The sequence below is a fragment of the Scardinius erythrophthalmus genome, assembly GCF_964197995.2.
Source record: "Scardinius erythrophthalmus genome assembly, chromosome: 23".
NCBI classification, from domain to species: Eukaryota; Metazoa; Chordata; class Actinopteri; order Cypriniformes; family Leuciscidae; genus Scardinius; species Scardinius erythrophthalmus.
In genome coordinates, this window is record NC_138243.1 from 5052104 (window position 1) to 5073472 (window position 21369).

Here is a 21369-nt window from a genome sequence, read left to right on the forward strand (position 1 = left end):
GTCAGAATTTGGCATAAACAGAGAACATGGATCCATCATGCCTTGTTACCACTGTGCAGGCTGGTGGTGGTGGTGTAATGGTGTGGGGGATGTTTTCTTGGCACACTTTAGGCCTCTTAGTGCCAATTGGGCATCGTTTAAATGCCACGGCCTACCTGAGCATTGTTTCTGACCATGTCCATCCCTTTATGACCACCATGTACCCATCCTCTGATGGCTACTTCCAGCAGCATCATGTCACAAAGCTTGAATCATTTCAAATTGGTTTCTTGAAATATAAAAATGGTGTGCACATCCCAAACACCCATATTGGGTGCAGGTGCAGGACAACTAAATAATATAGACAAAATAAAGAAGTATGAAGTCCGCACACTGAAAATTGCTGCTCCAAAAGAGTTTATTTAAGCTAAGCGTTGAAACGTTGCTTAGCTTAAATAAACTCTTTTGGAGCAGCAATTTTCAGTGTGCGGACTTCATACTTCTTTAAATTGGTTTCTTGAACATGACAATGAGTTCACTGTACTAAAATGGCCCCCACAGTCACCAGATCTCAACCCAATAGAGCATCTTTGGGATGTGGTGGAACGGGAGCTTCGTGCCCTGGATGTGCATCCCACAAATCTCCATCAACTGCAAGATGCTATCCTATCAATATGGGCCAACATTTATAAAAAATGCTTTCAGCACCTAGTTGAATCAATGCCACGTAGAATTAAGGCAGTTCTGAAGGCGAAAGGGGGTCAAACACAGTATTAGTATGGTGTTCCTAATAATCCTTTAGGTGAATGTACGCCGTCAAGCTCAGTTTGAGTCTGCGCAGTATGCTCAGCCATCAGGAAGAAGTGCTTCTAATTGACTTCACTTTTCTCCGTTGAAGTCTATGGGGTTGCTGTGTCCATTTATTTTACTGTCTATGCTCTGAAGCAGGCTGCGATGACAAGTCATGGGCTTCTCCCTTGACTTTATTGGACTTTATGCCTCCACGTCCCCCCGATTGACTGCGAGCTTCTCCTCCTGTCTATACGGTAATTTCCAGAGAGTCGCGTGGTTATGACGCAATCGTTAGCCTATTTTTACAAAAACTGCTTCTACGGGGCCATAACGTAAGATGCAAGGTAATGGAGCCTTTTATACATTGTCGTGTTTCTTTAGAAATAAACAATGGACAAATGGAGTCTTTAAACGCCTCAGATGTAAAGTTATTCGCTGTCAAAGTGACGCCAAAATGAATGGGAGTCAATGGAATGCTAACAGCAGGTGATGGCTTGTTAGCCAATGGCGGCCCTCGGGGATGGTACGCTATTCAAGAGCTGGATTACCCCCCTGTGTAAAGTTTGCAATGCTGGAATATGGTGTGAGTGTGAGTGTGAGAGAGAGAGAGAGAGGGAGAGAGAGGGAGAGGGAAAGGGAGAGGGAGAGGCACGGGCGCGATCAAAAAGTCGCAAAGTGTTTACTTCTATTTGTGTGCGCGCGTGTGTGAGGTGCGGGTGCGATCGAACAGTGGAAACATAAAAACATACTCCGTCATTTTGTTTATACAGTCATTCAAACTGATAAGTGCTTAAGTTACTGTTAATTAAAATTAAGGAAAACAAATATATTACTCTGAAATGTAGCAAATTAATTTTCAATTCATTCAGGCACAATTACCAAACATATCTCAAGGTCTTTTTTGTCTTTTTATTAATTTAATTAATAAACTAATTATATAAAACTATTGTCAGTGCACTGCAAATAAACTGGTTCTATGCCTTACTTTATTAATAAAACTTATTTAAAAAATACAAGATACAAGTAATTTATTTTCCTTTGGTGGTACAGCCTGAGACATGCACAAGCCTTCTGCATTTTTGTTTTGCTTTTCCCTCCATTGTACCGAACTCGTACCGAACTGTGATGTCTGAACCGAAAATGAAACACTGTTTATGAAATAAATATTCTTTTCAAAATTGTATGTGTTTTAAATATGTAAAATAGGGTTAGGCATCAAACTCCTTTGTCAACAGTGAATGTGTTAGCTAAATCTCATTTCCGAAACATTGATTCTCATTACCGAAATGGCATTTTCATTACCGCAACATGTATCTTTTTTACAAATTAAGTAATAATTAGATAATCATATTTTGTTTTAAAATGTATATACATGTTATATAACACTACTTATTTAAGGTCTGCTACATAACAAATGTGTATGTTAACTTTTAGTGAAACAATTAAATAAAAGAAACTGTAAATCATCACGTATGTTTCGGTAATGAGAGAAAATAAGGAAATTACAAAAAATAATAAATATGAAAAAGTAATCTCTCCAGAGTTTTACATAGCTTTGAGCATGAGTAATAAGAGTCTACTTTAACATTAGCCAAAAATACACATTTTTAACCATATATTTAATGTAATGTAATGTTGCGGTAATGATAATTTTTTATGGACTTCATCTAAAAAATGTAAATAATTATATAGGAATTTTTAAAAAAATCTTCTAAAAATAATGGTTATAGTAAGTTCAGACCTTAATCTTGTATGTGCAAAAAGAAAATTGTCTTCAAGGGCATTTTAAAAATTATTTTGCTGGACACCTTCTAAATCTGGATTTCGTGAGAATCACCCCACTGATCTGCTTTTAGCTCTCTCTTTAGTCCCTTTCTGAAATGATGACGTGAAGAAGAAGCCTCTAAGGACCCACCAAGCTTGTGCCAGGCTGCGGCCTTGTCTTTCCATTCACCAAAGATACTCTGAAAACCACTGGTTCTCTCTCATCAAGACCACATCAGCAAAGATCAACTGGAGCCTCAACAAATTGCATCAGGACATTTTAATTCAAATGGGCGAGACATGCAAGTATCAAACTTAGTCTCATTATTTGATACATTAAGTATCCTTACCCCTTTAAAGAAGGGCGTTTTAGAACTAAACTGATGGTTTGCCTCAAGGCTGTAGATCTGCTGACAAACAATGATTTCAAACAATGCTATAACTTCTTGCTTTCCTGTATTCTGCTTCAGCCCTCTTTCCCTTGGTAAACTGTATGCATGTATGTGTGTGTATGTTAGAGTAGTTTAAGTGTTTAGACTAAAATAAAATCTCAACAAAATCTTGTTCATGTCACACGTAAAGTTGTCCTTGTCTCAAGCTCATAACTGGAGTCACTAATCATTTAGATTTTTGCTACTGCTCTTAGTAGTACTGTAAATTAAGAAAGACATTTCCCATGCCCCGGAAATGTACATTTCTTAGAGTTAATAAACAATTAATCCTGAGTGTTCACGGGACAAATAGGTTAATTGATTGTAATATTAATTTACGACAGATTAATTAATTATATTAACTAATACAAATATTCATAATCAGTTATAACCAGTTATTATTGATTATTAATATTTCATAGAGCTAATTTGCTACACCTGTATTTTCTTTCTCATTTTTAGGAAAAGCACTTAATTACCATTGTTTATTTCTATACCAATACACTTGCAATGAAGCTAAAAATATAAACAATTACATCATGTTGATATCCTATTTTTTTTACAATAAAACTTTCGACAAACATGTCTTCAAATATCCTCAGTTGTTGCGTATACCGAGCTGCATCAAACAAATTTGTAAATTACTTTCCTTGAACCCATTGTGCGAGTTCACTTTAATACCGCATGCTTTATATACATGTTGCTGCTGATTGGACTGCAGTTCTGACACACCCACCAAACAAGAGAAAACGTATCTCAAACCCCGTTGCACACCGGTGCACGCCGTTTCCAGGAAACATGACGTTCAACCCGGAAACCGTAGCAAAACGTTGCGCACCGTTTTGAACTTGAACATGCCCCATGAGTGGACATGCCCCCTATTGCTGATTGGCTCACTCTCTCCTCCCCTTTAATGAGCGGACACGCCCCCTACTGCTGATTGGCTCACTCTCTCCTCCCCATCATGATTGGGCACGCCCCTTACTGCTGATTGGCTCACTCTCTCCTCCCCCATCATGAGCGGACACACCCCCTACTGCTGATTGGATGACAATTTGTTAATTTATTAATTAATTTATTAATTAATTAATTAATTAGTTAATTTATTCATCTCTGCTATTAATACTTGTACATTTTACAATTACACAATGACCCAAAATGTGACTGCGTATGAAAATCTCTCAATGTGACAACTTAATTGCTGAGATTAAACAATTCCGAGGCATCAATATTTCTCTACACAGCAAACATTCTCAGGTTTGGTATTAATATTTTCAGCAGTTTAACTCACCAAGCTCTGTTATAAGTGTCCTTGCTTTAGTAACAAAAGGTCCTACTTCACTCTGCTGCATCTTTGCTCTTTCTTTTAAATCTGCACCTGTTCAGACAAACGTGTGTTAATGCAAATTTGTGTTATTGTGTAAGACACTGTAAATCCCATTTTTTCTAGTGCAAAAAGTAATGGAAATGTAACCACACAAGTATTTTTGTGTGTTAAAATGTACTTTTGCCATGTCAAATTTAAAGAGAATTTGATTACAAGGAGAAGTTTGCATGAGTTTTGTTTGTTTGAGTTATGAGTTTGACATGAATTTATAAAAGCATGTCATAAACAACTGGAAACAATTGATCAGTGTTAATGAGATGGTGACTCACTGACAAGACAGCTCAATGGAAACGCACTTGAACTTTAAATTTATAGACCAACAAAAGAAATCTAAATTTACTGTTTTAATAAATAAACGTGTCCCAAAGCTGCGGTCACATTTCTTCTGATCATGTAAACCATTTTAAGTTTGATTCTACATCTGCATGCTTTTTTTGTGTTGAAATGTCTTTCTAAGTTTTGCATGCAGCAGAAGACTCCGCATGTTCATGTTCTTCCCATCCGTATGACCACATCTTAATAGTGTACAATCCACTATTTCACATTATTCTGAAGGCAATGTTTGTTTTCAGCAAAAATGTAGTAGCTTTCTCTACCGATGTGTCTATTTTCTGTTTATCTAACCAAGACTATTGTGCAATCAATAGTAATGTCATACCAACATCAAATCCTGACAATGTGTATACAACTTGCATGAATCACTTTAATGGCTACATACAGTACCTGCGCAGAATATTCCCGGCACCATACTGCATAAAATTACAGTACGCACTTTGTTGTTCTTCTTCAGTGACTCTACGGCTTCTGACATCTAGCAAAAAAGAATCACAAAAAGGGGGACATTATGTAGGCCATAGCTCTTATTCGTTATCCAATCAAACGCTGTGAACATCTGTGCCTCATTTGGGCACTGCAGTATGGAGTCTAACGGGGCCTCCAGTGCTCTAGGAATTGGTACAGTTTCAACATTAGCCCTATTCGAATGGGGCTGGGGGAAGTCATGTTTTAGACCCACTTTGTGATTTTAATCCCATCCGAATCTGCCAAGTCTGTGTTTTCGGCAAACTCAACGGTCCTCTGAGAAATCTAACGCTTCTCCTCACGTGTTTTTGACCCACCGTTTGCGCACTAATCTTCAGCATGCTTTCATTTACCTTCAATATGGATGATATCCGACGAAAAAAGAACATTATAAAATGAATAAATGGAGCCAAATCGCGGAAACTGCGAAGATTGGCCATTTTAATACCAGTGTCAGGTAAGAGTAAGATACTTGTCTAGATTTATTTGCTCACTTATGTGAGTTTATTATAAACAGCCACTGATATAAACTCGTGAAGTTTACTTAAAATTGTGATTTCACAATAAATCAAAATGATATCAACAAATAATATATTAAAACGTCTTATCTCAGAAAGAACGAAAACGAAGTATAATTGAAGCTGTGAGGGCAAGTCGCCAAATGCGAGTAATAATCTGTGTTGTGAGTATTACAACAGTGTCAATCAGCCATTGGTCGGAAAAATCCACGTCTCAGACAGTGCGAATACTGAATTGAGCTCTTTCAAATCTTCTTGTGTTTGAACAAACATATTCAAACAAAATTATGTCAAAATGCCCGCCTTGGCAAGTATCCTCGTAAACAGTGGAGAAAGAAAACGTATCAGTGTAACAGTATAATGCTTGGTGGAAATTTCTGTACAGCATCATAGGTAATGTTGATCTTCACCAGGAATTTCACTGTTAAACATGATTATTTAAAAAATACGTTTGAAATAATGTGGGCTGACAGCTTCAACAGAAGCAAATACTATTGATGAACAACCTCATAGCTCACAGTAAGACTGTCTATAAAGGTTTATAAGTTATTGTTCAAAATCTATTTCCTAATGGAAAAAATGAAAGGAGTTTTTACTTCCCGAACCCGACTGCTGTATTCTATAACATTCTGACAAGTATTTGACAAATACTCACCATCATAACAAGATTTTTGCTGATGGCATTTTTAGATTCAGGGCGATTAATCCCCAAAACAACAATCCCTAAAAACACAAGAACAGTCAGACAAATTTGCAGAAAATTGCAGGAAAAGGAACAGCATTATGAGGGGGAAAATCATAACAAAGGACATGAAAACTTAAAGTGACAAGAAACTCTCTCTATATAAAATAAAATAAAAGGTTAGAACATTTAATTGAAAATACGTTATGTCGGGGTAAAGTTAGTGAGATGTTAAACTCAGGCATTGTCAAGGACACATGATTGCCACTTGCAGTAAGAGGCACTGAAACCGTTGAATTATGGGGCAGTGCAGAGAGAAAGGGCTTTGAGTGACAGAGGTTAGACCCGTATCCTCCTTGATCATCAGTGCCTTTATCTGGTTGTCTACCTGAGTCTTCACCGTCCAGGTGTCTGACGATCAGGTCATCTCCAGACTGAACGCCGGAGCTGTGCGGTCGGACACCTCCGCTGAACGCGTGACGCGCACAACGCGCCCTCTCGGTTAGACATGTCTGCGAAACACTGTCCGACCTGCACACGCCGCTGATAATGCTTGCTTGACATCGGACAGTCTGAAACAGCACTCTGCACCTCACTAAAGCCGCCATGCTGAAGCTTTCCTCCACTTTCAACTCTGAACTGTGCGAGTGACGTCACGTGTTTCGGTGGTCACGTGACCGCTGACTGGGATTTCTCTGAAGAGAAAAGCTGGATTTGCCCAGGCGTCATGAACTTCAGCACAGTTCTTTAGGTAAAATATATATATTATATAGCCTATATGTAATTTAAATAGTACATTTAAAGACCTAGCTGGGCACTATTTGTTATTGCCTTTTACATTTGTTCATTTAACACGCTTTTATCCAAAGCGACTTATCACAACAACATCACGATTCATCATCATGATTACGCAAATTCAATATTTTAGATGCCACGGACTGACCCCCCAAATATGACCTATTCTATCTTTGTTGATAATTTGTGCAGTCAATGGAAATGAATGGGTTTTGTAATTTTAAATACATTTTGTTTACTTTTAGAAGAACCAATCAATGTGTTGTTTCAGCATGATGTCCAAAATAAGTTTGGTTTCCTGATGCAAAACCAGTTTAAAACCACCACCACAAACATAGCATTGCCATTACTGATGATTATATACTGAAAATGGTCTGAGCCCATTAGTTCGCTAACATGATTATCAAACAGGAAATCGATTTTCCTTTTTTATAATATCAAAATTATATCATACGCTGAAAACATTTAGGTAACACTTACTATGAAGCCTGTATTGATAATGCATTATTTATAAGGATATTAGTGCATGCTATAGATGCTTTATACCTGTTTAGAATATATCATCTCATGAATATTTGTAACAAAAGTTGTAAAACATTATAATACTTGGTTATTTTTGAGAGTGTGATGATTTATTACACAATGAACATTATATCCACCTTTGTGATGGATTATAGTTATACTGACATGGTTTAAGATCTGCATAATATTAGTTACTCATATTTGAGTGTTTCCTGTGAGGCTAATGTTTATTTCGGTGTGAGCTACAGTAGTTCAAGTTCACTGAAAACAATGCAATATGGTTGTGCTGATATTACAATAAATACTGTAAATGTGTCATATAATCCATTCAGGATATTTTATGGATGTTTAAAAGAAAACTTAACTTATGTTACTTTACTTAAAGCAGTCAAAGACCACTTAGAAATATTATGACCAATTTATAAAGCCTTTTGGATGTTTACGAGAAGACTTTGTATTTGTAACTTGATCTTAATGTCAAGATATGAGCCTTATAACACATCATAATTATAGGAACTAGAATACATTATAACTTATGTGGATATAACAGGGTGTTCAATGTGTTATAAATCATGATGCTTATAATGCTGCAATATAGTAATGCTTATTATAATGCTTTCCTAGGTGAGCGAGAAAGGGGAAAAGAGACAAGTATTTCAGTGCTTGCATTTATTGTAAACAAAAGAGAACATACAATGTACAATACATTTCGAGAAGTTAACATTAACAGTAGCCCAATTTTTGGCTTTTGGGCTGCAAATGGAGTCATCAAGAAGACACGCCAAACTACAACAGTAAGTGCACAAAACACCATTCTTCTCAATGAAGTGCAGCTTTTTGAAACCATACCGACCGCACAGTGCAGTAGCGAACACAGTGGAAAACAGGCGTTGTGCAAATAGAGAGAACTCCGTTTCAGAAACGTCCTTTTCATAACGAGTCAATTTCGGTAGTGCTTTTTGTGAACTCGATTACAGACCCCTTTGTAATCAGTCTTTTCAAGGAGGCCACTTCTGCCGACAGATCGGCAATGCCCTGTTTCAAGTACAAGTTCTCAGATTCGGAGTTGGCGTACGAGTCGTTTTCAAGGTCGACGATGAGTTTGTTAGGTCTGGGAGAGTCTGGACAGTGCCGGTGTTTGCAGCCGGTCGGTTCCTCCTGGTGATCATTGTGCCACTCCTTCGGCTGGTGACTCCAGTCCTGAACATTGGTCACCTGGAAGGACATCGGGCTAAGAGACGACTGGATGTACTCAGGCGTAGTGTACTGACTCATTTGGTAGCATCCACTTGCAGACATGTCGATGGGAAAGGAGGCCTTGCCAGATGATTCATAGTCGGGGTCGATAGCCTCCACTTTGATCTGGATGGCCCGGGCTTTGATCCTCAACTTGTGGGGCAAAGCTGAGGCACTGGCATCTGGCACTTTAAGGGTCGACACAATCACACTCTGTGAATCCGCCCTGGGTGGAACGGGACCCTTCGGGACCTGCTGTTCGTCCTCTCCGTCCGAGGACTTGCTCACGGCCCCGTCATCGCCATCAGATGTCCTTGGCGAATTGCTGGAGGATCTGGTGATTTGCAAGAACGGAGACGGCTGGGAGAAGCTCCCGGGGAAAGGGCTGCTAAGGTAGTTCCTGTACAGTTCATAAGGACTGGCCCTGTCTTTGGCGTATCTGCCGGCTTCCAGGGGTTCCTGTTTGATGCTGTCAGGGGTTCTGGAGATATTTATAAGTGGGCTCCCTTGGGTCACTGTGCTTGAGTTGGATCTGTCGGACGAGGCGCTGTGAGGTGAGTGCTTGATGACTGATATGCAGCTGCTGGTCAAGCGTGCCGGTTCCAGTTCACCCGGGTAGGAACCGTTGCTGGCACTGGCTGGGATAAAGTCCTGGTAGAGCGCGGCAGTGGAGCTGGAGATGTTCTGCACCTCCTGAGCATAAGCTGCTGAGCTCACTAGACCAAACCTGAGTTTAAGAGACAGAAGCTCGGATTTCAGCGATGCGTTCTCTTCCCCAAGGGCCATGAGCTTGTTCTCCAGAACCATATCGTTGAGTCTGCGCTTTTCTCGCGAGCGCTTGGCCGCTTCGTTGTTCTTGCGCCTTCTCTCCCAGTACATGTTGTCTTTCTTCTCATCTGGTATGAACTCGCGTTTTCTGCGACAGGTGTTGGACTTGGTCTTGAAGGGCATTGTGGACAACTTGTGGTTAATCAGGTCCCGGTCTGTCCCTTGCAAAGCCACTGCCAGCACCAGGGCATCGTCTCCACCGTAGGGCTCCTTTTTAATGGCTTGCATATTACACAGGGTTATCATCAAGACTGCGTAAGCTCATTAGTTGACTCCGGTTTTAAGTAAACATCTCATCGTAGACCACGTGCTATAGAAGTCATGTGTTCCTCTTTGTGAAGTCAGTTCCAGAGAATCTTTTTTATGGATCTGGGGAGATAAAAAAACAGATACACATCATCATTAATATGGTCAGGAGCGTTTCAAGCCTTTTATCAGGAACCCCACCTCATAACTAAAGTGTCGACAGACTTTATTTGATACTGCTGTGGATATAAGGCTCTGTTTACTCCTGGTATTAAGATGCGTTTGGTCTATCGGATCACAAGTGGACGAGGGAGACACTTTCCTGTTTACACCTGGTGTTTTAATCCGTCTCTTTTGTCCACTTTAGACCACTTCTGTCCTGATTTCTTCGAGGGGAGGGTCTATGGGCGGGTGAATATATGGGTTTTTCCAGATCTTTCGATCTAATGGACAAAATAAGCTTGTGCAATTTACATGAACGCACTCAGAGAACATCAGCTTTATTTTCGGTTCTGTCAGCCGTGAGATTACGCTGAGCGCTGAGTGTGTGTTAGAAATCAGGAATGATGAGAGAACATGGTGCTTGGTACGTTTTTCATCTTCAAACCAAACTTGGGTCTCCAACAGTCAACGTTTAAGTCCCGTCTGGCTCGAGCGTTTCCCATAATGTTCACGCGTTAGGCCAGTAGACGGAGAGAAGACGGTTTTTAGTGGATGTTTGAACACATTCGACCACATGAGTGTTTACACTACAAAAGCAATCCGGTCTAATGTGTTTTCAACTCCCTCTGGAAGTGGTCAAAAGTGGACAAGATCAAAGCATTTTAGACCCTGTTTACACCTGTATTAGCGTCGTCCACTTGAGATCCGATCGACCAGACGCATCTTAATACCAGCTGTAAACAGGGCCTAAATTGTCTTTACCTGCAATACAGAGTGATATCTGCACGAGGAATAAAGATCTGCTTATTGGATGAAAACATTTGCAAGTTTTGTTCCCTATAATGGATTGTAGGTAAATATCCACCTCATCCAGCACTCTTTCTGTTTTCTGTTTTATAAATAATCCTTTATGGCGTGAGAAATTGCTGCAAATGTGAGTGAACTGTCTGAATGAATCTCGAACAGTTTCAGATGATTTTCAAACCCGCTTGACACTGATCAGATCAAAAGAGAGATTCGTTTGCGGTCTGGCATCGCTAGTTCTGATCATAAACAGAGAACAGACAGGACAAGATTGCTGAAATGTTATTATAAGGAAATATTATTTTTAGCGACGCCCAAGTACACAACAAAAGTCACTGACCAAAGCAGTGTTATTTTAGTATCACCAATTAGTTTTTATTCTTATATTTTATGTTTTCATTCTAATTTTAGTTAAAGTTTTAGTAATTTTGCTGCGTTTTTGTCTTTTGTATTCGTCTAAAAACGGTGTATATAGTTTTTATTAATTATTATTTCCGTATTTTTTTGGAGACTACATCAACTTTCTTAAATGAAAATGAGAAATGTTGCCTTGGCAATGTCAGCCAGATAAGTTTATGTATTTTTTATTTTTATTTTTTTGCTTTTTTTATTTCATTTCATTTCAAGTGACAAAAGTTTTTTATGGTTTTAGTTTTAGTTAATAGCCCTTAACCAAAGTTGACTTCTTTGAAACATGAGAAAAGTAAGAATATGCAGTGTTTCTATTTTAAAAAGCACAGGAAAATAGTTTTACATGTTGATATTATGCAAGGCGAGACGTGCTTATTAAAATTATGCTCTGCCCCATTATGTCATCATTTTGAGGCGGGTCACGCTTTCAAACGTAAAGGGCTTTTTTAATGTGGCTGTGATTGAATTAAAATACGGAAACCCTTTCGAAGTAGTACGTCCATAGAGGCCGGTATATTATTATTATTATATTCACAGCGTTGCAGGAGCCGAATTTGCAGACCGGATCTGACAATGACCTTTACCGTGCAGATCACACAGCTGGAGTTACATCATCTAAAGCGGGCTGTGGACATAAACTGTAAAGTTTTCCGTGGTAACAAGCACTGCGGTTGATCACAGCACTGTAGAGAGTTAGAGCCAGGCTGAACTCAGGCTCCAGTACAGGCGCAGATCGAGCAGGGAACAAAGGAATGCGAGCATCACACACACACACACACACACACACACACACACACACACACACACGTGGCTGATCACAGACTAATTCATTCATTTTCAGAATACATTTTGGGTGAGTGTTCTGGTTTTGGGATTCATGGAATAATAAAGAGATGGGCTATAATAAAGTTATCTGGCGTGGTGTGACACTTAAACCGGGTTTAATATGGACCACACATCAATCATAGGTTACCCCTGTTGTGTTGTTATTTGACAGGCCTTTAATGCACATTCACCCCATCCCGACAGACACACTCGGGACAGTCAAATCTGTGCGCGTGAAACATTAACCCTAGCGATAGGATTCAAAGATATAGATTTGTACAGAAATATCAGTTGTCTCTGAGCATTAAACAACAGCTCGATTGTGATGTCGTGCCGTTGCGGTGTTTTTTGTCAGAAATGTCCCAGCTTCCGTTATTATGCAAGGACTGTAAGAGTATCAGTCACTATTACACAATGAACGCGAACAAGCGGAGCGACATTTAATTTATGCACGTATTACTAATATTTACTATTAAAGCTATTTTAATTTCAGACAGTATGACTGTAAAATCTTAAATCCCCCAATCATCTAGGCTATGTAACATCTTAATGTTTAAACTGTGTTAAATGAACTTGCACAACGTGTCAGTGTCTTCTGTGCTGACCTGAGCGCTTGATACACCCACATGAATACTGGGTCACTTGTGCCATCCCGTCTCCAAATAATCTCTCAAAAATATCATAGCCCATACCAGTAATGATTATGAGCGGTACAGATGCATGGGTAATTATAACGTTGAACACAACAATTCGTCTGCATTGATATGATGTTGAGCGAAAAATAAGTATGGCGCACATATTGCAAATAAGCCACGTTAAAGTTGCTTTACTGTATTCATCTGTTACAGTCATGAACACCGGCTACCGGTTGAACCCCCTAAACGAGCCCTTTCAAGCCTCACAGTAGAAGAAGAAAGCAGTACCTCTAATAAGCAAGGGTCCAGTTAGACGGAGGTCCGGGATAAATAATGTAGGCCTATATGAAAACATTCAAAGCTTCAGTAGCAGTCATAAAAATCCCATCTGGAAATGATAGTTGTGTTTCTCCTGCGCGTTTTCCTGGCGGAGTGATTGCTGCCTCATGGATCTGTGTTAGTAGGTCACCACTGAAGCGCATTGGCAGCGTGCTTTGACTGACACATCGAGCGACCAATCCAAACGCAGCATCTTCCGATTTCAGCCAATCAATCGCTCCTCTAGCGCACATATGCAATAATGACTCCATAACAATACGAACCGTGATATAAACCTTATGCGCTGGAGAATCATCATTTAACTAGAAGGTTTTATTCTCACTATACTGGATGCTATGTTGTCATTATAAAGCAGTCACATTGGGTTTAGCAGCAGTTAAGAAATATTATCTGATGTGGTTAGTGCACATCTTTAGATCTGTGTGATTAAACTTCCGTTTTTGTGGTAAGTTAGCACTGTATTTTTCTATGGCATCTCGAAGAGTGTATTTATTTATTATGAGTTGACGAAAGTTATCAAATGACGGATGTCATATCTAATACCAGTAGAGCAGGTTCGATTTTACAACTATAGGCGTTCATTAATAAATCCGTAAGATCTTACCTTCATACTGTGGAAATACAGAAAAAGGGCGAGGAACACCTTTATTAAGTCTCTTCTTATATGAAGTGCTCACAATGAAACTTTCTAAAAGCATTTTCTTGGCAACCAGATTTCGAATATCTAGACATGAATCTCTGCGTGCCAAACATCATTAAACCATGTCTATAACGCATTTACCATTAGCCTGTTATTATTATCATAATAACTGCTAGTAGTATAATTAGTATTATTATAATTGTAAATCTTGATATAGAATTAAACAATCTCTAGTTATACTAATTATTATGTCTAATTTCAATTACATGTATGCAGTTGTTAAAGAGAAATATCAGCACCTCTTCTGTTTGAAAGAAATGAAGCCAACTAGTGGTATTAAAAGAAAAGTTCACAGTCGAATGGATACCGTTTAAACAGACTTACATAAAGGTGTTATGCATCATTATTACATCGTTTAAAGGGCACAGCCATTCTAGAGTTCAACCAGTTCCCACTTACATCACAAAACTCACTTTCCCAACAAATAAAACTAGTTTGATATATTTATTATAGCATGTCATTCTATATAATTTATGGTTGTCTAATGGTCGATATTATATAACAGGTGTGAATGTGTTACGTTACGTAACCTAAAACTAAAGGAGTTGCACAACGTGGCGCCCGAGATGACCTACATTAAATAAGATGTGTGCGACTGCGCCATCCAGTGGAACACACACAGGTTTGAGAATGTACATTCAGAAAGAGTTTCCTACAAGAATACACACATAATCCTAAACCAAGCAAATGCTCATTATATTCATTAAAACATTTTAAATATATATTGAATAATTCTTTTTTTTTTTGTAAGTTGCAAAAGGTTTGATGTTAACAGAATATATATATTTGAGCAATTTTCAAAGCATAACACATACCAAAGCACTCACTTATGCAGAAACAACACCTTTTATTAAAGAGGTATTATAACTAAAGATTCACAGTGCAAGGTGAGTGATTTTCTCTTGATTTAAAAGTGACCAATTAGACAAATGCAATAAAAAAAAATTACGATCTTTTTTATTACAGTCAGGAACACATTTGTAATGAGGCAAATATAGCACGAACGCATGGTCTGCTTTGCTTAGTTTCCATTAGGGTGAAAAGCACGTGGACGCAAACCTTGCGTTACCACCTTTGTATCGCAGTTTGTGTGGGAGCAGAACTGACTGTTTGCTCGCTTGTTTTGGGCAGGTTCGTTCGGCAGCACGTGTTTGCGCGGCTCCGATCGGTCCAGCCTGGCGCGCGCAATTCTGTGCCATTTCAGATGGCGAGCTTTTAGGATTGTAACAGCGAGGCGTGCGCGACAGGTTGACCAGTGCACTCCTGTAGTCTGGCAGCCCAAGCATCGTTTGAGCACAGTCATTTCCATTCGCAAAACTTCTGTTCCTCATATAAGCCGCGTTGGCGCATGCATTTGTCCCGTTAGTACTGTACCTGCCCATTGGATAATAACCATCCAATAAACTGATGCGCGGCGGTTTCGTAGTATTATAGGCAGCGCTCAAATCGAAAGCCGAACTAAAATGATTAGTTTGAGGACATATTGATCCGCAGCACGCAGGAAACTGGCAATGCGGCAGACTACGCAATGGCAACGCAGTTGTAGGAGCGGGTAAACTGCGCGGATAGCCGTCATGGGGCAGTCCGATGGGGAACCCGAAAGCGGCGTCCACTGGGGGGGTTTGGAGATGAACGGCAGAGAGTGCCGCCTTTAATTTGTCATTTTCCCGTTGAAGCTCGACGGCACGAGTCTCCAGAAGATGTTCCTCCATCCTCTTGCGCTGGCGAGACCTCTTCGCTGCTTCGTTATTTCGGTTCCGCTTGAGCCAGTAATTCGTGTCTTTCTGCTCGTCAGGCGTGAACTCTCTTTTCCGTCGCGTCGCGTTGTTTGCGCGGAGGCTCGGCGTCGCGTGAAGTTGGTAGGCATCCCGTGCATTACTGATGCAAGTCAGTCCATCATGCGTGGAGCAACAAGTACCCGATGACATCTCAGCAGGGGAAATCTGGTTCGTTATGCAAGGGTAAATTATTTGCAGTTTGTGTGCCAAAAAGTGGAGGATATATCAGTTATTATATTGGTCCCGCCTTTCTTGGGAAGTGGCATGAGATAAAAACACCTACTTTACAGTCATTGGTTAACATGAACCTGCACACAACTCTCACTGGTACATATCATGAGCCATGTAAAATAAATGATTGTGCTGTTTTAATTACAATATCAAAGCAAAATGCTTTTCCAATGTCTAGCTTGTAGCTTTCTAAAAGTTGAGGAAAACCCCACAAGTAATATCATATTATGTATTACTTTATTGGATTCTCCACGTGCCTGGATGAACAAAATATATGGTTAATATATATTTGTTAATAACATCTGGGTAGAAAGAAAGTTTCTGGTTGGTATGACTTTAAAGTAATACTACTGGTTAAACAAAACCTGCTTAAAAAAAGGAGACACAGAATATTACAAACCAGTTACAAATCTTCAAGAGAATCAATGGCATAAATTACAAATCTTTACAACAGGAATTCAATGTTTTATAAAAGCAAAAAAGGACAAATGGCTTGTCTTTGCACATCCACATCTTATATAGTCCAATATCGTGATCCATGATGCACATCAATGACCTCAAGCAAATCCATTTGATCCTGTGGAGCTAAAATAAGTAAAATAATCAAAGTCTTGTTCTCGATGACACTGCCAACTATGACGTGGTTGCATTAATGAATGGTACCCACAAAAACAGCTGAAATGGTGTTTCAAGTTGCACAGCAACAGTAAGAACATGCATTCTTCTGAATAGCTTTGCAACAATGTGATTAAAACGCCCAAACCAACGAGATCCATTGCGGTGTCACGTCTTCTACCGAACCCAAAGCAAAGCATCTTCTTCATAGACTGTGAAAAACTGCAGCTGAAATCTCTTATAAAAATATCTCCAACAGCATGACGTGTCCATCCATCAGTGTCTGCTGATAAAACCATGAATAACACCACGTCCATGTGTCATTCACAGGTTTCCCTTCACTTTTTAAACCTGTACAACTGATAAAAAAAGTAGAAAAATGACATTGCAGAGAATGCCTCTTCTCATCTACTGTAACGGAGAGTCTATGCTTCTGAACTGATGCCGTTGCGCTCAGTCTGCGTGCTGTCGTTGTCCCCCAGGAGCTCGGTCTCGGGAACGGAGAGGTCCTCGTTGTGCAGACCGCTTTGAGACGCCCCGTCGGCGAAATCCTCCTCTGTGGCCTTCAGGTCTTCATTCATGAGGGCCCTCTCGGTGCCGGACCCGTTGGAGGGGGCCGTGGTGACGTACCCGGTGCTGGTGGAGCCGCTGCCGCTGTGGTGCGACCCGGCCTTGGCCACCATCAGCTGCTGAGGGGGGGGGATCTGCACCGGGATCTGCATGGGGTAGAAGTTCTGCAGGTACGGGTACGCCGGCATCGGCTGGTAGCCGTTGACTGGGATGTAGAGTTGGGGCGGCACCATTGGGCGCATCTGGCCCTTCATGGACACAAACTGAGGTTGAGGAAACGGAGACTTTTTGGGACTAACGTAGCGGGCGTTGCTGATGTTGCTGACGGGGCTTGTGCTGAGGGAGCTGGTTTGGGTGGTGTTGCTCGCTCCTGAGGTCTGAGCCGAGCTGTTGTAGTTGGACAAGCTCTCCCAGGTGCGCAATCGAGCGTGAATGTCTTTGAAGCGAGGCCTTCGTGCGGGGAACTCATTCCAGCACTCTAACATCAGTGTGTAAATCCAGGCTGGACAGTCATCGGGGCAGGACAGCACTTGTCTGTTGCGGACCATCTCAATCACGTCCTGGTTGGAGTAGCCGCAGTATGGCTGAAGGCCGTAGCTAAATATCTCCCATAACACCACGCCGTAAGCCCAGATGTCCGAATCCGTGGACAACTTCCCGTATAGTATGGCTTCCGGGGACATCCAGCGGATTGGGAAGGGATTGGCGCCCATTAGCTTGTAGTAGTCGGCGGAGTAGACCTCTCTGAACAGCCCGAGGTCCAGGATCTTGACATTGAGCTTATCACACACCAGGATGTTTCGAGCAGCCAGATCCTTGTGGACCACGTGGTGGCTGGAGAGGTACTCCATCCCGGCGGCGATCTGTGTGACGATGTGTAGGAAGTCTGCCTGCTCCAGGGTGGATTTGACCGTCTTGTCGTCGTCAGAGCTTCCGACATCGGAGTGAGGGGATCGCATGACCAGGAACTCGTGGAGGTCGCCTTGGCCGGAGTAGCTGAAGATCATGCTCATGGGCTGCTCTTTAGTGATCACTCCCAGCAGGCACACGATGTTGGGGTGTTGCAGGCGGGACCGGAGCATGGCCTCGTGCCGGAACTCTTCCCGGAGAGGGCCCTCGTCCTTGTCTTTCACCGTCTTTATAGCCACCACCTGAGTCTGTTCACCTGGAGCTGTGCCGTAGAGGTGACCTTTGTAGACCTTTCCGAAACGGTCCTCTCCGAGCTCTTCCATGAACCGGACCGCAGAAAGGTTGAGTTCTCGGAGCTTTGCCTAGAAGTAAAAGAAAACAAGACATTTCAAGTCTGCTTTTGCTCAACTTAAGAGGCAAAATGTCAAGATGTAATAAAAATTCTGGCACATCGTTCCTCAAAGCTTTCAGGTCCATTTTGACCCAGAAGAGATACAGGACTTTTGGCATGGGTTTTAATACTGGAACCAAACTCAAAATACACAACATTACATTTTTTATAGAGTTTTTTTAAGGAATATAACAACTTTATACATCTATGAGTGTTTGTAAAATATTTAGCCCCTTTCCCATATCTCACACACTCTTTTGGGACTTAATTCTGTTAATAAACATGAATCTACACGTCTTTTGCATTATAATAAAAAAATCTAATATATATATTTAAGTAAAATAAATATATTCAAGTTTGAAAACATTTCAGGATAATATTGACATTTTGTTAGAAAATAAATATGTAGGTTTTTATAAAGTTGCAGTTTTTGAGAAGAATTGATTTAAATCCATTGATTATGGTTAAATCCTCAGGTTATGTTCCTATAAATGTCACATGATATATTCAAATACAATTTTTCATAAATATTGGGGAAAACATTTCTTGCATCACAACTTCAAAGAATTTCTCGATGTTTTAATTGATAAAAGGTAAAAAAGTAACATTCAAAACTTAGCCATTTTTTGTGCATTCATTAACGACAAGTTATTGATCAGATACATTATGATTTTAGTTGAAAACATATGAAGTTATTACTGATATGTGAGCTTACGTTCGGGATCGTTTGCAGATTCTGAATACATTAAGAGGGTTAAGACGCTGGACAGCTCGAGTGCTGGAGGATTACCTGCTGCTTGTGCTGACTGAGTAGCGGCAGCTCCATCTCTTGGCTCGGTGAGGCGGACAGCTGTCGGCGAGCAGGGCTGTCAACAGACTCCTTCTGTTTGTTGCGGCACATGCAGATCAAGAAGAATAAGCAGGCAATAACAAGAGGGGTGGCTATACTGGGGATCAAGATGTACAGTATCTCCTTTTTCATTTGCTCCGGAGGATCTGGGAAAGATGGGAAACAAAATGTTTAATATTGCTTGAATTCATTGAATTTTCCATCATGAGGTTGAGGTGTTCAACTCACTGCAGGGCTGGATGTCACAGACGTCCGCTCTAACATTCGGGTCCAACGTGAAACACCAAGGGCTCTCCATTTGCCCCCCGGGGTTCCTGCAGAAGTTGTGTCCTCCTCTGAGCTCAGGGTACTCGACAGGCGTCAGGTGATGACTGTGTGGATACTGTGCACTCCAGGGCTGGCACTGGTAGCCTGATTTCGTGACACTCACCGTGCCTTTGTAGTTGGCGCCACTTCCATTGTAACAGCTGTGATTTGGGGGTGAATCTTTAACAAGAATTGAAAATTGGTAGGTATTTTCTCCCAGAACATTGAGTAAATGTACATCAGTCTCATTGAAATATTCATTTGTGAGTCAGAGTTATAGATTAATACAACCTTAAGAAATTTGGGTTACACTTTATTTTAAGGTGTCATTGTTACAGTGTAATTCTATCTATTTAAGTAATATGTAAGCAACTACATGTACTTACTATAGGGTTAGGTTAGGATTAGGATTTGTTTGAGGGTTAGTTGCATGTAATTATGCATAATTTACTGTTATTACTATGGTAAGTGCATGTAGCGAGGACGCTGTAAAATAAAGTGTTACCGAAATTTTAAACGCACCACAAGAGGGCCCTCTCGCTTTAATTGCTGCTCTTGGAGGCCAGTTACATTAGATCTCATGCTATTGTGTTTTCCCTGGCTCTGAATGACAACCCCTTCTTGTGTTGTGTAGTTGAGTGGTGATGACCTACATTGGGGCGGCAGGCCGATGCGGAGGCAGCTGGCCGCGTCAGGAGAGCCGGGGTGGGGGAGCAGGTTGCACGCGGGCAGCTCCAGCTGCATGAGGATCAGAGGGTTGGAGCGTGCGATGGTGTACTCCGCGTTACACAGGTCGTTCTCCAGAGCCTCGCACTCGTCCCGGCAGAGCTGGCGCCGGCGCGGACCTCGGCTGCCCTCCTCGCATAACGGGAAGACGTAATAGCAGAACGATGGGATGGCAAACTCAGAGCACTGGTCTGAGAGCTGGGTCGAGGTGCCGATCATCGTGAAGGCCGCTGGAGAACAACAGGAATGATGAAGAATCATAGAAGCAGAATGCATGATATATCGGATTAAAACTGACATTGGGATGTGGCTTAGTGCGATTGTCTTTATTTAATAAAGTATATGTGTATATGTGTATGTGTTAGCGGTTTCAGAGTGAAGCATGTCATTTACACTCATGTAGTTCATGATTCAGTGTTTCAGAATCTCAGGACGGCCTGGTTCATCCACAGTGAATCCCGCTGGGTCTGCATGTGTAAATGATATACAGCCTTCACTCTGAAACCAGCAGCACATGTACGCTTCTGCTCATAAGTTTACATTCCCCTTGTAGAATATGCACGACGCTAATAATATATTTTTTTGGACTGTCCTGAATAAACTATTTTACATAACAGATGTTTACATAAAATCCACAAGACAAAATAATAACTGAATTTTCACAAAGAACCAGTTTCTGGAATGATTCATTCTTTCCAAGTCATCTAGTGAAACTTCCTGTATCTTTTCACTTCACAATCTATATCACAGAAAACTAAATTTGGCAATGTCAGTATTTGATCATGATGTGTGCTAAACTGCTCACCAGTGATGCGGTTTTCACTTTCTCCCTGCATCTGCAGAGACTCCACATAGATGCTCCTGTTTCCAATGAAGCGAGCGCACGCAATGCCTCGGTACGGCTGGCAGAAGCCCTTCTCATGCGGTCTAAAGAAAATGACAGACAGTGACGATGACCAAGATGAAAGCTTGCCTGAATGCCACACAGCTGATATCTAGTAAGGCAACGCAACTAATAAAGCGGTACATTGTAGAATAAGACCCACACAGGACAACTCGGGACACCACATTACGCATCACAATACCCTGATTATGACAATTTAAAGTCCCCCTGTGTTGAAAATCAAGCTTTTAAA

At 40.9% G+C, this 21369-nt stretch overlaps 3 protein-coding genes across 3 annotated transcripts in view; all 3 read right to left on the reverse strand.

Annotated features, from left to right (window-relative positions):
- auh (AU RNA binding protein/enoyl-CoA hydratase) overlaps positions 1–7063 on the reverse strand; it is a 44733-nt gene extending 37670 nt beyond the window's left edge. The window contains exons 1-4 of the mRNA XM_081354382.1: positions 6743–7063; positions 6328–6395; positions 5077–5164; positions 4258–4344 (exon numbers count right to left, since the gene is read on the reverse strand). Coding sequence (XP_081210508.1) covers positions 4258–4344; positions 5077–5164; positions 6328–6395; positions 6743–6962 — 463 coding nt within the window. The 5' untranslated portion in view covers positions 6963–7063. The remainder of the gene's footprint in view (positions 1–4257; positions 4345–5076; positions 5165–6327; positions 6396–6742) is intronic.
- Positions 7064–8328: 1265 nt separating this feature from the next.
- On the reverse strand, positions 8329–13291 carry nfil3 (nuclear factor, interleukin 3 regulated). Its single transcript, XM_081354251.1, has 2 exons — positions 13107–13291; positions 8329–10104 (listed from the first exon to the last, which is right to left on the reverse strand). The coding sequence occupies exon 2, from the start codon at positions 9979–9981 to the stop codon at positions 8602–8604; it is 1380 nt and encodes a 459-aa protein (XP_081210377.1). The 5' UTR covers positions 9982–10104; positions 13107–13291; the 3' UTR covers positions 8329–8601.
- Positions 13292–14609: 1318 nt separating this feature from the next.
- ror2 (receptor tyrosine kinase-like orphan receptor 2) overlaps positions 14610–21369 on the reverse strand; it is a 95204-nt gene continuing 88444 nt past the window's right edge. The window contains exons 5-9 of the mRNA XM_081354383.1: positions 21039–21160; positions 20161–20463; positions 19430–19687; positions 19142–19347; positions 14610–18322 (exon numbers count right to left, since the gene is read on the reverse strand). Coding sequence (XP_081210509.1) covers positions 16907–18322; positions 19142–19347; positions 19430–19687; positions 20161–20463; positions 21039–21160 — 2305 coding nt within the window. The 3' untranslated portion in view covers positions 14610–16906. The remainder of the gene's footprint in view (positions 18323–19141; positions 19348–19429; positions 19688–20160; positions 20464–21038; positions 21161–21369) is intronic.

Excerpts from the sequence above, each read along its gene's own strand:
- nfil3 (XM_081354251.1), bottom strand. The coding sequence starts at position 9,981 with ATGATAACCCTGTGTAATATGCAAGCCATTAAAAAGGAGCCCTACGGT.